The 11004-nt window shown below is 36.2% G+C and overlaps 1 protein-coding gene across 1 annotated transcript in view; it reads right to left on the reverse strand.

Moving 5' to 3' along the window:
* Window positions 1-5969, reverse strand: part of LOC112502940 (coiled-coil domain-containing protein SCD2-like) — a 58684-nt gene extending 52715 nt beyond the window's left edge. Inside the window, exons 1-4 of the mRNA XM_025106967.1 lie at window positions 5528-5969; window positions 4307-4737; window positions 3241-3358; window positions 3125-3166 (exon numbers count right to left, since the gene is read on the reverse strand). Of these exons, the coding sequence (XP_024962735.1) occupies window positions 3125-3166; window positions 3241-3358; window positions 4307-4737; window positions 5528-5899 (963 nt within the window). The 5' untranslated portion in view covers window positions 5900-5969. The remainder of the gene's footprint in view (window positions 1-3124; window positions 3167-3240; window positions 3359-4306; window positions 4738-5527) is intronic.
* Between the last annotated feature and the right edge of the window lie 5035 nt (window positions 5970-11004).

The following is an 11004-nucleotide window of genomic DNA, read 5'->3' on the forward strand; positions in this document are numbered from 1 at the left end:
CCTTCTTTCATTTTGGTGTTTACTAACTGTCTTATCAGAAAGACTTTGTTAGAAGCAGAAGGTTTCTCATACATGTTTGACAAAGCTTTCATCAATCCACATGCAGTAGTCTCCTTCACAATGTTAAAGGCCACATTCTTGGCCAGTATAAATCTGATAACAGCCAAGGCTTTTCTGTCTAGAGCAGCCCATTTTGAAGTATTAATATATTTTACTTGCTATTTATCAAATGTGTGGGTTATTTAGGGAGTTTCGCATAATTGGTATATTTGGTTTTATGAATCATGTAGAATAATCACGTTTGGGTTTTTGGACATTTTGATAAATAAATCATAAGTGAGGGTTCTTTTAATGTTTTATCCTTTAAATGAAGATTACTTGGTGATAAATGCATTTTATTGCATTTGCTTGGGAAATGCATACTATTGTGTTATGGGATATTTTGGAAATATAAAGGGTATGGTTTTAATAGGAAAATGATTTGTCTCAATCAACGATGTGTTTTTGAGTTAATCATGTCTTTGGAACATGTATTTGCATAAACGTCGGTTAAATACGTGTCATTTCTTTTGATGACTTTTATGAAATAGTTGATTGGGTTGTTGAGCTCTTGGCTCGGTTTTGACTTTAATGAGCTTGGAGACACTTTTCTAATTTTGAATTGCTCTATGTCAAGCTGTTTGTGTTATTAGCAATTATGACATAATTATATAATGTATTGCATGTTTTGAGTGCGTTAGTCATTCAATTTGAGTCGTGTAATTTTATGGCTAGAATGCAATAGATCCATATGCATAAAAGTCGGTTTTGATTGGGGATATCAACCCCGTATTATAACTTGAAGTAGGCATTGGGTCTTCATAGACAATAAGGTGTAGATTCTTGGTGTCGGGCATCGGTCATCAATCAATATAATGTAATTCCTAGCGTATTATAGCTAAGAATAGGCATTGGGTCTTCATAGACATTAAGGTGTGGACTCTTCGAGTCTGGCATCAGCCATTGATCAATATAATGTAACTTCAAGTGAGTAAGCTTATTACTTCATTTGACTAGATACTGGATTTGGTTGACGTCAATGGTACATGTAACTGATGCTCATATAACATTAGCTTGTGACTTACTTATGCCACCCAGGGGTAAGCGTGAGTTAATTGTGTAAAAGACTTGATTTAAGCTATGTTTCCCGTTTTAATGTTTATAGCTTTATACTTGGCCGTGTGAGTATTGGGTTTTGGTTGTTTATATTTTGATTAATGAGTTTTCATCAAGAAAATGGTGGGTTTCGGAAAGATGTTGCTTTTACGATAAAAGATATTTCATTTGCGAAATTATAATTTCAATCGGCAGTCTTTCATTTTTACTGATTTATGATTATGATGAAAACTGCTTGAACTCACTAGGCGTTAAGCCTAACCATTTTTATTTGTCAGCATATGCATCAGATCCTTGTTTGGGTTTGGTACTAAAGGCACTATGATGAACTGAGTGCTAGTTAGAGGCACGAGAGGATTAGTAATTCAGTGACGTCTTCCATTTTTGGAGATAGCGACTTTATTAGGTTATAGTAACACATGTGCTTAACTTAGTCTCTAAATAAGACTTGGTATATCATTTATTGATGTTGATCTTAGATTTAATCTTTGACGTAATTCAAGTATTGACTAGTAGTTAGGGATTTACCCCCTTATTTGTTGTATTATATTATGAAAAAATGGCCATCTTGAGGGGATAGCAATTAAAGAAGCCAAAAAACAAATCAGGTCAAAGAGTGCTACGAAGCCATCTATTTGGGTATAATGGGTCTTATTCTCGCTCTTTCCAGATTTGAGGGTGTTACATCTTGTGTTATATGGGATAGGTAGATTACTTTTCCTGCCAACCATTCATACCTCCATTTGTCAACCAGAGAACCGTCTTTCTTGGAGTCCGTTTGTAGTAAGGATCCACTCAGTTGGACTACTCTATAGCATTCATATCTCTTAAGAAAATCAATTATATATTTCCATTGTGAAATGAAAATACCTTAATGAGATCTAGCTATCTCCATCCTAGGAATTACTTTAGACTTCCAAGATTTTTAATCTCAAATTCCCTATCCTTGAGACAAGAAATAGTTGAGAAAAAACTGATCTTAAAATCTATTATGGGGCTCAACAAAAACTTGGACAAGGTGAGAGGTAGAATCCTTGCATGAAACAATTGCCAAGTTCACATTGTTATTTTTTAAGTGTGAAAGGAGAGCTCTAGAAAGGTAATGTTGGGAGACAATCAAAACTTCGTCAACTGATGATCATGGATCAACAATGTTGCATGAGGCTTGGGACAACATAATCAAAACAAGAAAGGGAGGCTTGGTGCGATCACTCCACACCTGTGACAAACGAGCATGGTCTTAGGCCCCTGTGCTTCCCTAACACATATCAAGCATCAACATAATGGTCCAAGGTCCACCTAGCAATAAGAAAATCAAACAACTGCATTTTAACCAAGACAAGGCAATGGTGTCTATCAAGCCAAACCAAGGCACCGAGTCTACTCATCCAAGAGGCTGGTCATCCTGAAGGACCTAGCAGGGACTCCTCAGCAGTAATAGCCATGAGTCCAGGCATCAGCATGGTCAATCCTCAGGACTCTCAAGAAAACTCCACTGCAGCGGTCAGACTGTTTCACTCGTCAAGGCCAAGACCAAGCAAACAGAATGAGTGAAGATGGCTCCTTCTCTAGAACAAGCATAGAAGGATCTCTTCCTCAAGAACAAGTCAAGATGGCTACTCCATCCAAGCCGCCACCTTAAGAATGTATGTTCGTGACAGCATTCAAGCTAAGGAGCATCCAAAAGGCACAACTTCCCAAAATACTAGCCCCGGTGTACAATTTGCGGCTTAATACATAATGTCTTCTAACCCATACTGAAATAACCTAATGTTAAAGTTACGCTAATAGCCTAATATATTTTTCTTGTAGCTGCTTTACAATCCAAACATTATCCCAACTCTTTGATAGCTTATAATAATCTGATGCACTCAAGGACTGCACTAATCCTATTAGATAGGGAAGTAATACACGAAATTTGGAGTTATAATAATAATCAGAGATAAATGATCAAGTTTAGCGCCATCACCTTTTCAAGCAAACTCTCATTTTCTTCCTGTAGCATGTCAATCTGCAAGTAGAATTTACACACATTAATGGCGTTTGCAGGTGCGTTGGGAAGGTGAGGAGGGAGAGAGGCCATACCTCATCTTGCAGAGCTGAAGCAGAGGCAGAAGTGGAAGCATTAGCAGACCGCTGATTACTAGTTTCCCTAAAAGCGAAAGCAGCACCCAAATCCAGAGACAGCCTACTTAAAAGGGAGCTACAACATGTGCATGATGAAAAAATATAAGAACTCAATAGGGCATACCAAACTTAAGATGAAAATAAACAATAAGCAGCAATCATGAAATAGTATATAAAATTATAAGAAAAAACTTGCATCCAGTGGACAAAATAGGGGCAAAAAGAACACTGAAACAGATAAGAAATATGATGAATATTGGCATGATGAACTTGAAGCCTAGAGAATATGACAGTATCTTGCATTTTCATGAAGATAAATGTAGCTTAACCAAAGAGCCTTTGGCCTAGCTATACCTGGACCTCAATAAAGGTGAGAAGGGTGTGTGAGTTCATTTTGTCATGTATAAAATACTATACACTCCAAAAAAATGTATTGTATACTTTTTAAACTGGTTTTAAATGAAACTCTATGAATCGGTAGCTCTTCAATTCAGTCAAGTGATAAAAGTCTAGTTGGAGATTTAATTCATTAGGGCAAAAGAGAAAACAAGATTTTTTTGGAGAATCAAGAAAAACCTATTTCATTGTCTTCGTCCCACGTTAACTGCCATTGTCACCCATTAAAGTCACACAATATCAAGTGACATTCAAAACCATAACCAAAACCAAATAGGCCCAGTACATCCCACACGGAGCTGGGGTGGGGGCGTACGTTGATTTGACCTCTACCCCAAAGAATAGTGGAAAAATATTCAAAACCATATTACATAATACTTTGCAAGAAACACCATAGAAGATGAGGACCCAAGTCTCGTATTTCTCACTTTATTGAAACACCATACTTGAAAATGATGGGGATCTTTGATCATCACTGTGTCTTTTTGAATGGAACTCATTTAATGATACCTAACAAGTTGAATAATAGAAGTTCTCTAACAAAATCTTAAATTTAACTTGGGACATCTTCCGAGAGAGGCAGAAATTGAGAACATTCAACTGGTCCTTCTAGCAAATTTCAAAATACCTTTTATTCTTTTGAGTATCAGATCGGGTGTCTACTTGACTGCCAAATAAGGTTGGCCTGAGTGTCAAAGGAACGCTGGGGGGTACCATAGTCACTGGCTTTATTCCCAAATTTGGGCGACTAGCTGGGACAGCACGAGCAGAAGATGGATGTTCCACAGGGTGGACAAGTGGTGATCGAGTAGATCGAGCAGAAGTAGGTTGAACACGTTCTGCAGTGTTGTTTGATTGAGATGGAAGAAGGCTATTGGGAGTTTGGTCAGATGAAGAACGGTCATATTGAGGATGTATATGTTCCATAGCGTAGGAGCTGCTTGAAGAGGACCGCATAGACTGATGCCGGAGTTCAGCATGTTTTATTACTGGCTGAGATGCTCGGCCAATAGATGCTGCACGTGGAGCTGAATGTTGTTCTGTAGTTGTACCAACTGTCTAATACAAAATAATAACAGGATTCTCACGTCATATCGACAAAATCATAGCATGTAAATGAAAACTATTAGTATAGATCAAGCAATTCAAATGTTACGCCATCGGTATCATGTAAAAAAATGTGAAATCACACTCTTGCAAGTTGCAATCGCTTACCGTTGCATCATTGCATGTCAAATTAAGAGCATCCATGCTGGAGCCTTTTGGAGAGCTTTTTGGCTTGTGCAGTTACAAGCTCTAAAAAAGATTATTTTTTGCTTGTGGGTCCTATTTTCTAGGAAAAAACCTCTAATGAAAAAGGCCAACCATTGTGGAACAACTATATTCTCCAATAAAAAGCATGAGTTAATCATTTAATGATCATATTTCCATAGCAGAAAAGCAAAAAACAGTCATGAACTAATGGCTGACAGCTTAAACATTTACATTGCATTTACTTAGACCAGGTTGCTGAGGTCTCCATTTTATGGTTTCTTCGTAGATTTCTCAATATCTTCATTTATTCTTACATGGTATCATTAGGATCCCCAAAATTAGACATTCAATGGGCAAAGCAAATAGGATCTTAACCTTTCTTGCCAGTTCATTTGCCCTTTCAAGAAACAAAAACTAATATTTATTATTTAAAATATAATGTCAAACATAAAAATGCAAATTTTGTTTACAAAATCATTTAGGTGAAGTTGTCAAAAACCATTCTGGACAATCAAGGGTTCTACAGTACTGCAATGCTACTAATATACGTTATGATACTTGAACAAGGCGATCATCCATTTGCATGTAAACATACCATAGGCGAGCGAGGCCGAATTTGAGACCTTTCGGCGGCGGTGGCGGAGGAGGAGGAGGAGGATGTGGCGGCGGCGGGGGGATTGTAATCAGACAAGAAATCGTCATCATCTTCGCTATCAGAGGTTTGCTGATGAGTCATCATCTGAGCCAGCCTCTGTGCCGCCGCTTTGGTGGTCTGTGACCTCTTCACAACCGACCCAGAACGTGAATGCCGGAGCATCGTCATTGGAGATACCCCGCCCCGAGTGGAAGACGTCGGAGATAATTGGCCATCACTGCCTCCACCACCAGAGGTTGCACTCTTCTCTCTCACGTAAACCGGCTTCATTTGACGATCCATTCCTGCATGATCCAACGCCCCTATTGCCATCAATATTAGAAACGCAATCTCATCATATACATTTTAATTCCTCAATTGATTTTGATAATTACTCCGCCATTGTCACTCCCTCATCAAAAACATAATTTCCCATGTACCACATCATCGATTTCTTCCATTATAACACATAGAAGATGATGATGATGATGAACTCAGAAATTTAGGAAATGGAATCGAATTATTAAAACATCTTTCAATATCCCTACAAAGAGTTGATAAAGTTGTGACGAAAGTAACCAACCCACCTGCGCTGCGATTGATCAAAAATGATGTTGCTTTAATTGAAAATTGGATCACTTTTTTTTAATCTAGAAAACAAGCTACAAATTTAATGAAGTCGTGTGGAGTAAAACTTCAATTTTGGTCCTTACAATTTAGTGAAAATTCTAAACTTCCTTTGTATTTTACTCTTAAAATGGTCCCTAATCATTAATTTGGTTAATAAATGTCCATCAAAGAGGAGAGTATTTTTGTCTTTTCTTCCTTTTCCTTATTTTTACAAATAACTTTTAACGTAGTTAGTGTCAAAGAAAAATACATACTACAAGGATAATTTATAGATTTATCAAATATCAGGTTCCACCCTTAGACTTTTTTTCTTTACTCCTAAGTAAATCAAATTGGAGAGGGAGGAACAAAACACTATGATCTTAGGGGTGTTTAGGATTACTTATTTGAAACAACTTATACTTTTCTACAAAAACTTATTCTTTATCAACTAATTATAAGTTATAATGGTTTTAACTTATTCAAAAACTTCTTATTACCGGTTTGACACCGGTATAAGTTATTTATCAAAAGTGCTTATGATCGATGTCACACCAAAATAAGTCAATAAATTATTTTTATAAGCAATACCAAACACTCCCTTACTGTTATCTGATTTTTATCTTGTCTATGTCAAAGAACAACAAAAGTAGACAAAATCAAAAGTTATAAATTCTCATTAATAATAAGCATCATCAATCAATAGGAATGGGCTTACAATAAAAAAGAAATAGTTATTATGATAAATCCTAATTGTAAGGTATTTATGCCCACGACATATGTCACAGAGCATGTAAACCTATAGGATTGCATACAAAATATATGTTTGCTTCTATTTTTGATTAACTGAGTTAAATCACGTTGATTAATTTTATTCTTGGAGAATAATTTTAAAAAGTATGTGTTAAAATGTAATTATGATAATTACAATGTGTTATTCTAAATGTATATAATTATATTAAAGTTAAAATAATTATATAGATATTACAGATAATTATTAAAACCTTATTTGAGTTATGGACCAACTATAAAAAGTCCATATAAATAAGGTGATAGGTTAAATCAAAAAGAGATTGAATTATTTTAGATTTAGCTATAAGAGAAAATACAGAAAATAAACTTTTTCTTTTCTGCACAACACAAATTAAATCTGGGTTTTGGGCTAGCACCCGGTGGAGGTGTAAAAAGTGTTCGTGTGTGGAATTCCGATAAAGGGAACTGGGAACTTGTTTGGATTGTAGGTGCTCCGTCAGAACCGACCACATATCATAAAGGTACACTTCTAAACACCATATGGTTTGTTTAGAATATAATTTAATGCATCATTGGATAATTTTTGAAAAGTTTTATGATTTATTGTAACCTAAAATTTATTTTCTGCTAAGTTTCAAAAGGTTACAAATTGTTTTAAAACTCTACAATGGTATTATTAACACTTTGATTGCATTTAATTTAAAGGAACAATGTTAATAAGGCAAGAGAAATTAATCGACCATTCCCATGTTTGGAACCGTACGCCGATCGCTAAGGTTTTGACCTATGTGATGTTCGTCGGCCACAAACTCGATGTTGATGGTTACCTGTGGCTTAACCATTATCCGCACCACCATAACCCACATTAGGGCGGTGAGGTGGTTTCCTTGTGTACCACGTGAATCATGGGTAGGAACCAGCACCTTAAGCGGTTTGTGTCGTGTCGAGCCACTAGGCCACTGCTCAGTATGGTTGGTGCTAGACCTTAGTCGGCGTTCTTGGCCTCCGTCCCATGGAACATGCTTTGAGTTCTATGTGTTGCGGTTGGACATCTTGCCAAGCAGCCACGTGTCATGACCTACCAATCGGCTGGTGTCGAGGCTTGTTTGTCGTGTCGCGGGTCCACATGATTAGTTTGTTTTGATCGTGTCATCGCACCAAGCGGCGGGTGCATTGGTCGATGGCTTGCTAATCCCTGGTTGTACCACCGCTCCATGCGACTGGTACTGTGGTCGGCCTGTGTGTCGCTGCCTAAAACGGGGTTAGGCACCATGGCTTTTTTGTGGTCCGCCCCATCGATAGGTGTGGTGATTTGGATTCGGTCATCGGTGCTGCTGGTTTTTCCCAACTATCGTCGATTGATTGCACACATCGACTTTGGCCGTTTTTGTTATCAAACACCAACCAGTGGTTCACGGTGGTACCGTTGCCGCTGGCTTGGAGCCGTGTGGCTGGGTTGATGCCCCAATCAGTTGGGCCATAGAATTGGGCTAAGGCCCATGTTTTGTTTTAATTTTTGGTCATGGTTTGATGTCCTACCGGTTGTGAGTCGAGTGGATTCAGATCTTTCTTGTCATGCATTAATTTGTTCTGGCTATTTTGTCCTATTATTTATGTTTAATTATTATGGCCAAAATTATTTTATTTTATGTTGAAAATAATTTAAGTGGTCGTGATGTGTTTATTTTTATTTATTTTGAAAAATTAAAATATACTAATTACAATGGATTTTAATTTTTAATTTAAATTTTCTAGATATGATCGATTGCAAAATAGAATAGGACATGTTGAGTTTTATGTTTTAAATTGATATTAAGTCTAAAGACGATGTTCCAAGATGTGGTGACGGAGTACTCGAGGTTCACCAAGTTGGTGAGGTTTTCAAGACGTCCTTAGATTGATTGTGATGGTTGTAGTGGTTGTTTATTTTGCACTTTCAATTATTTATTTGATTACAATTATTATAAATGTGTGCAAAATGTTTTTAAATAAATTGAAATGCAAAATAAAATTTTAAATCAATAATAAAAAATGATATTTTTAAAATTTATATGATTATCAAAATCAAACTGATTTTTAGATAAGCTTTTAAAAACAAAGATTTCTATTTTAGATAAAATGAAATATTTTTATAAGTATATAATGTTTTTCTAAAATTAAAACCTTTCACAAACATAAATTATGCACTGCCCATTTAACATATTTGTCAAGACTTAGGGATTTTGGTATTGTCGGTGTCTAGCCAATCATGTCGGATGATTGTAGTGTGAGACAAGGTGCCTAAATAAGGATATTTAAGTGAACAATTGCATTTGCCTATTCGCTTAAATAGTCGTGTTTTGGACGATTAATCTCAATAAACCCCAAATCAAGAATTTAGTTGGGAGCACGATATTTTAGTGTGGTTAGTTTATGTAACACCCCATTTTTTTCGCCAAATGAAATATAACGTCATTCAAAATACTAATTTTCCAATAAATATCCTCAACATAATGAGTCAATAGAAACCTTTTACAGGGGAAAACATTAAAACTCAGCCCTCAGCCAACAATATCTTAAATACTAACATGTCCCAAACTGGGTCAAACCATGTTCAAACAAAGAAGAATGTCAAAATATTCAGACACTACTTAAAACAAATAGAAGAAAATCTTCTAGGCATGTCCCTTGTCTTTATCGGCTCCCGAAACGCCCTCTACTGAGATGTATACTACACTCACCTAAATAGTCGAGCGAGTTCATGGTTATTGTGCAATAACATTCATCAATTATCATACCTGGAAAAAGACCCAACCCATGCCCAGACTCATCCCACAATTTGTCCAGGTCGTTAAGATCAAAGGACAACCAACTTCTTTCACTTGATTGTGGTCGTTTCTTGGGTTTTTCTGCTAATTATTTTTGTAGAACACGATCTTTACAAAAAATTTCATCTGAAAAAACAAGAATCACTTAAAATGGTCCACTAATGAGTTCTCATTTCGAGTTTTAAAAAAGCCTATGTTTGACTTTCGTGATTTACATATTTTTGGCCCAATCGGTGGCTTTCGGACACCCTATCGACCTTAAACTTTAATTGAATTTCTTATGCATCTAGGCTAACATACAGGAAGATTTTATTTCATAAAAAGTTAGTAGAACTAACTCAATTTCGTCGATGAACTCCGAAAAGTAACCCCTCTTCTTGGTTGAAATTGACTTCTATTCTTGCTCAAAAATGGAAATTGAAAGAGGGTTTTTCTGACTACGGCGCTTCTAAACCTAGAATGGTGTGTTACAATTACGAATTTAAAGGCTCCAATTTGGGTCTTGGAGACCAAGATGTACAAATGGAGGAAATTCAATGATTTAAATCATTTTTAAAAATCGACTTCTCTAATTGATAGAACAAGTCTCTCCACTTTTAGACACTAATACAATTTTTAAATATGCTTTCCATAATGACGTATTTGGCCCCTCTCCATGCTTTCTTTCACATTTTTGGTCCAACGAAAATTAAACCCATCACTATTTTCTTTCCATTTTCTTTACCCATTTATTAATTAAGTCATGCCTAGTTTTTAGGGTTTTACAACTCTTCCTTGGAATTATCCTCTACTAACGGTTGAGAAAACTATGTCACTTAAACTTCTTTCTCTCTTTTCACCTTTTTCAGTACTACACTTTGGCATTCCTTTTGCCCCATGATTTGGTAGTTGAAACGCATAATATTTCCATTCATATTTTCTTTATCATCTAGGTACTTGGCAATCTCTGGGTTCCATTAATGTTCATAGAACATTACAATTAATTCTCCCTATAACTTATCTTCTTAGCTTTCACACCTTCTCATCTTATCAGTAATACAATTGTGCTAATATAGTACATAAAATAAACATCAGTAACTACTCCATAGAGATAAATGTTTATAATATGGGGCATACCAGATGCAACCTCATGAGTCTCTCTTGCCTCTTCCAAGGTTATGTTGTATACCCTACTGTTGATCCTCTCTCTCAGTGATTTGATGATAATCCCTTTTTCCTTTCACGTTGTATTTGTGTCTCTGTATTTTCAGTTCCAGCGATCATCACTGA

The sequence above is a fragment of the Cynara cardunculus genome, unplaced genomic scaffold, assembly GCF_001531365.2.
Source record: "Cynara cardunculus var. scolymus isolate 2C unplaced genomic scaffold, CcrdV1 Un_Scaffold_2212, whole genome shotgun sequence".
Classification (NCBI taxonomy): domain Eukaryota; kingdom Viridiplantae; phylum Streptophyta; class Magnoliopsida; order Asterales; family Asteraceae; genus Cynara; species Cynara cardunculus.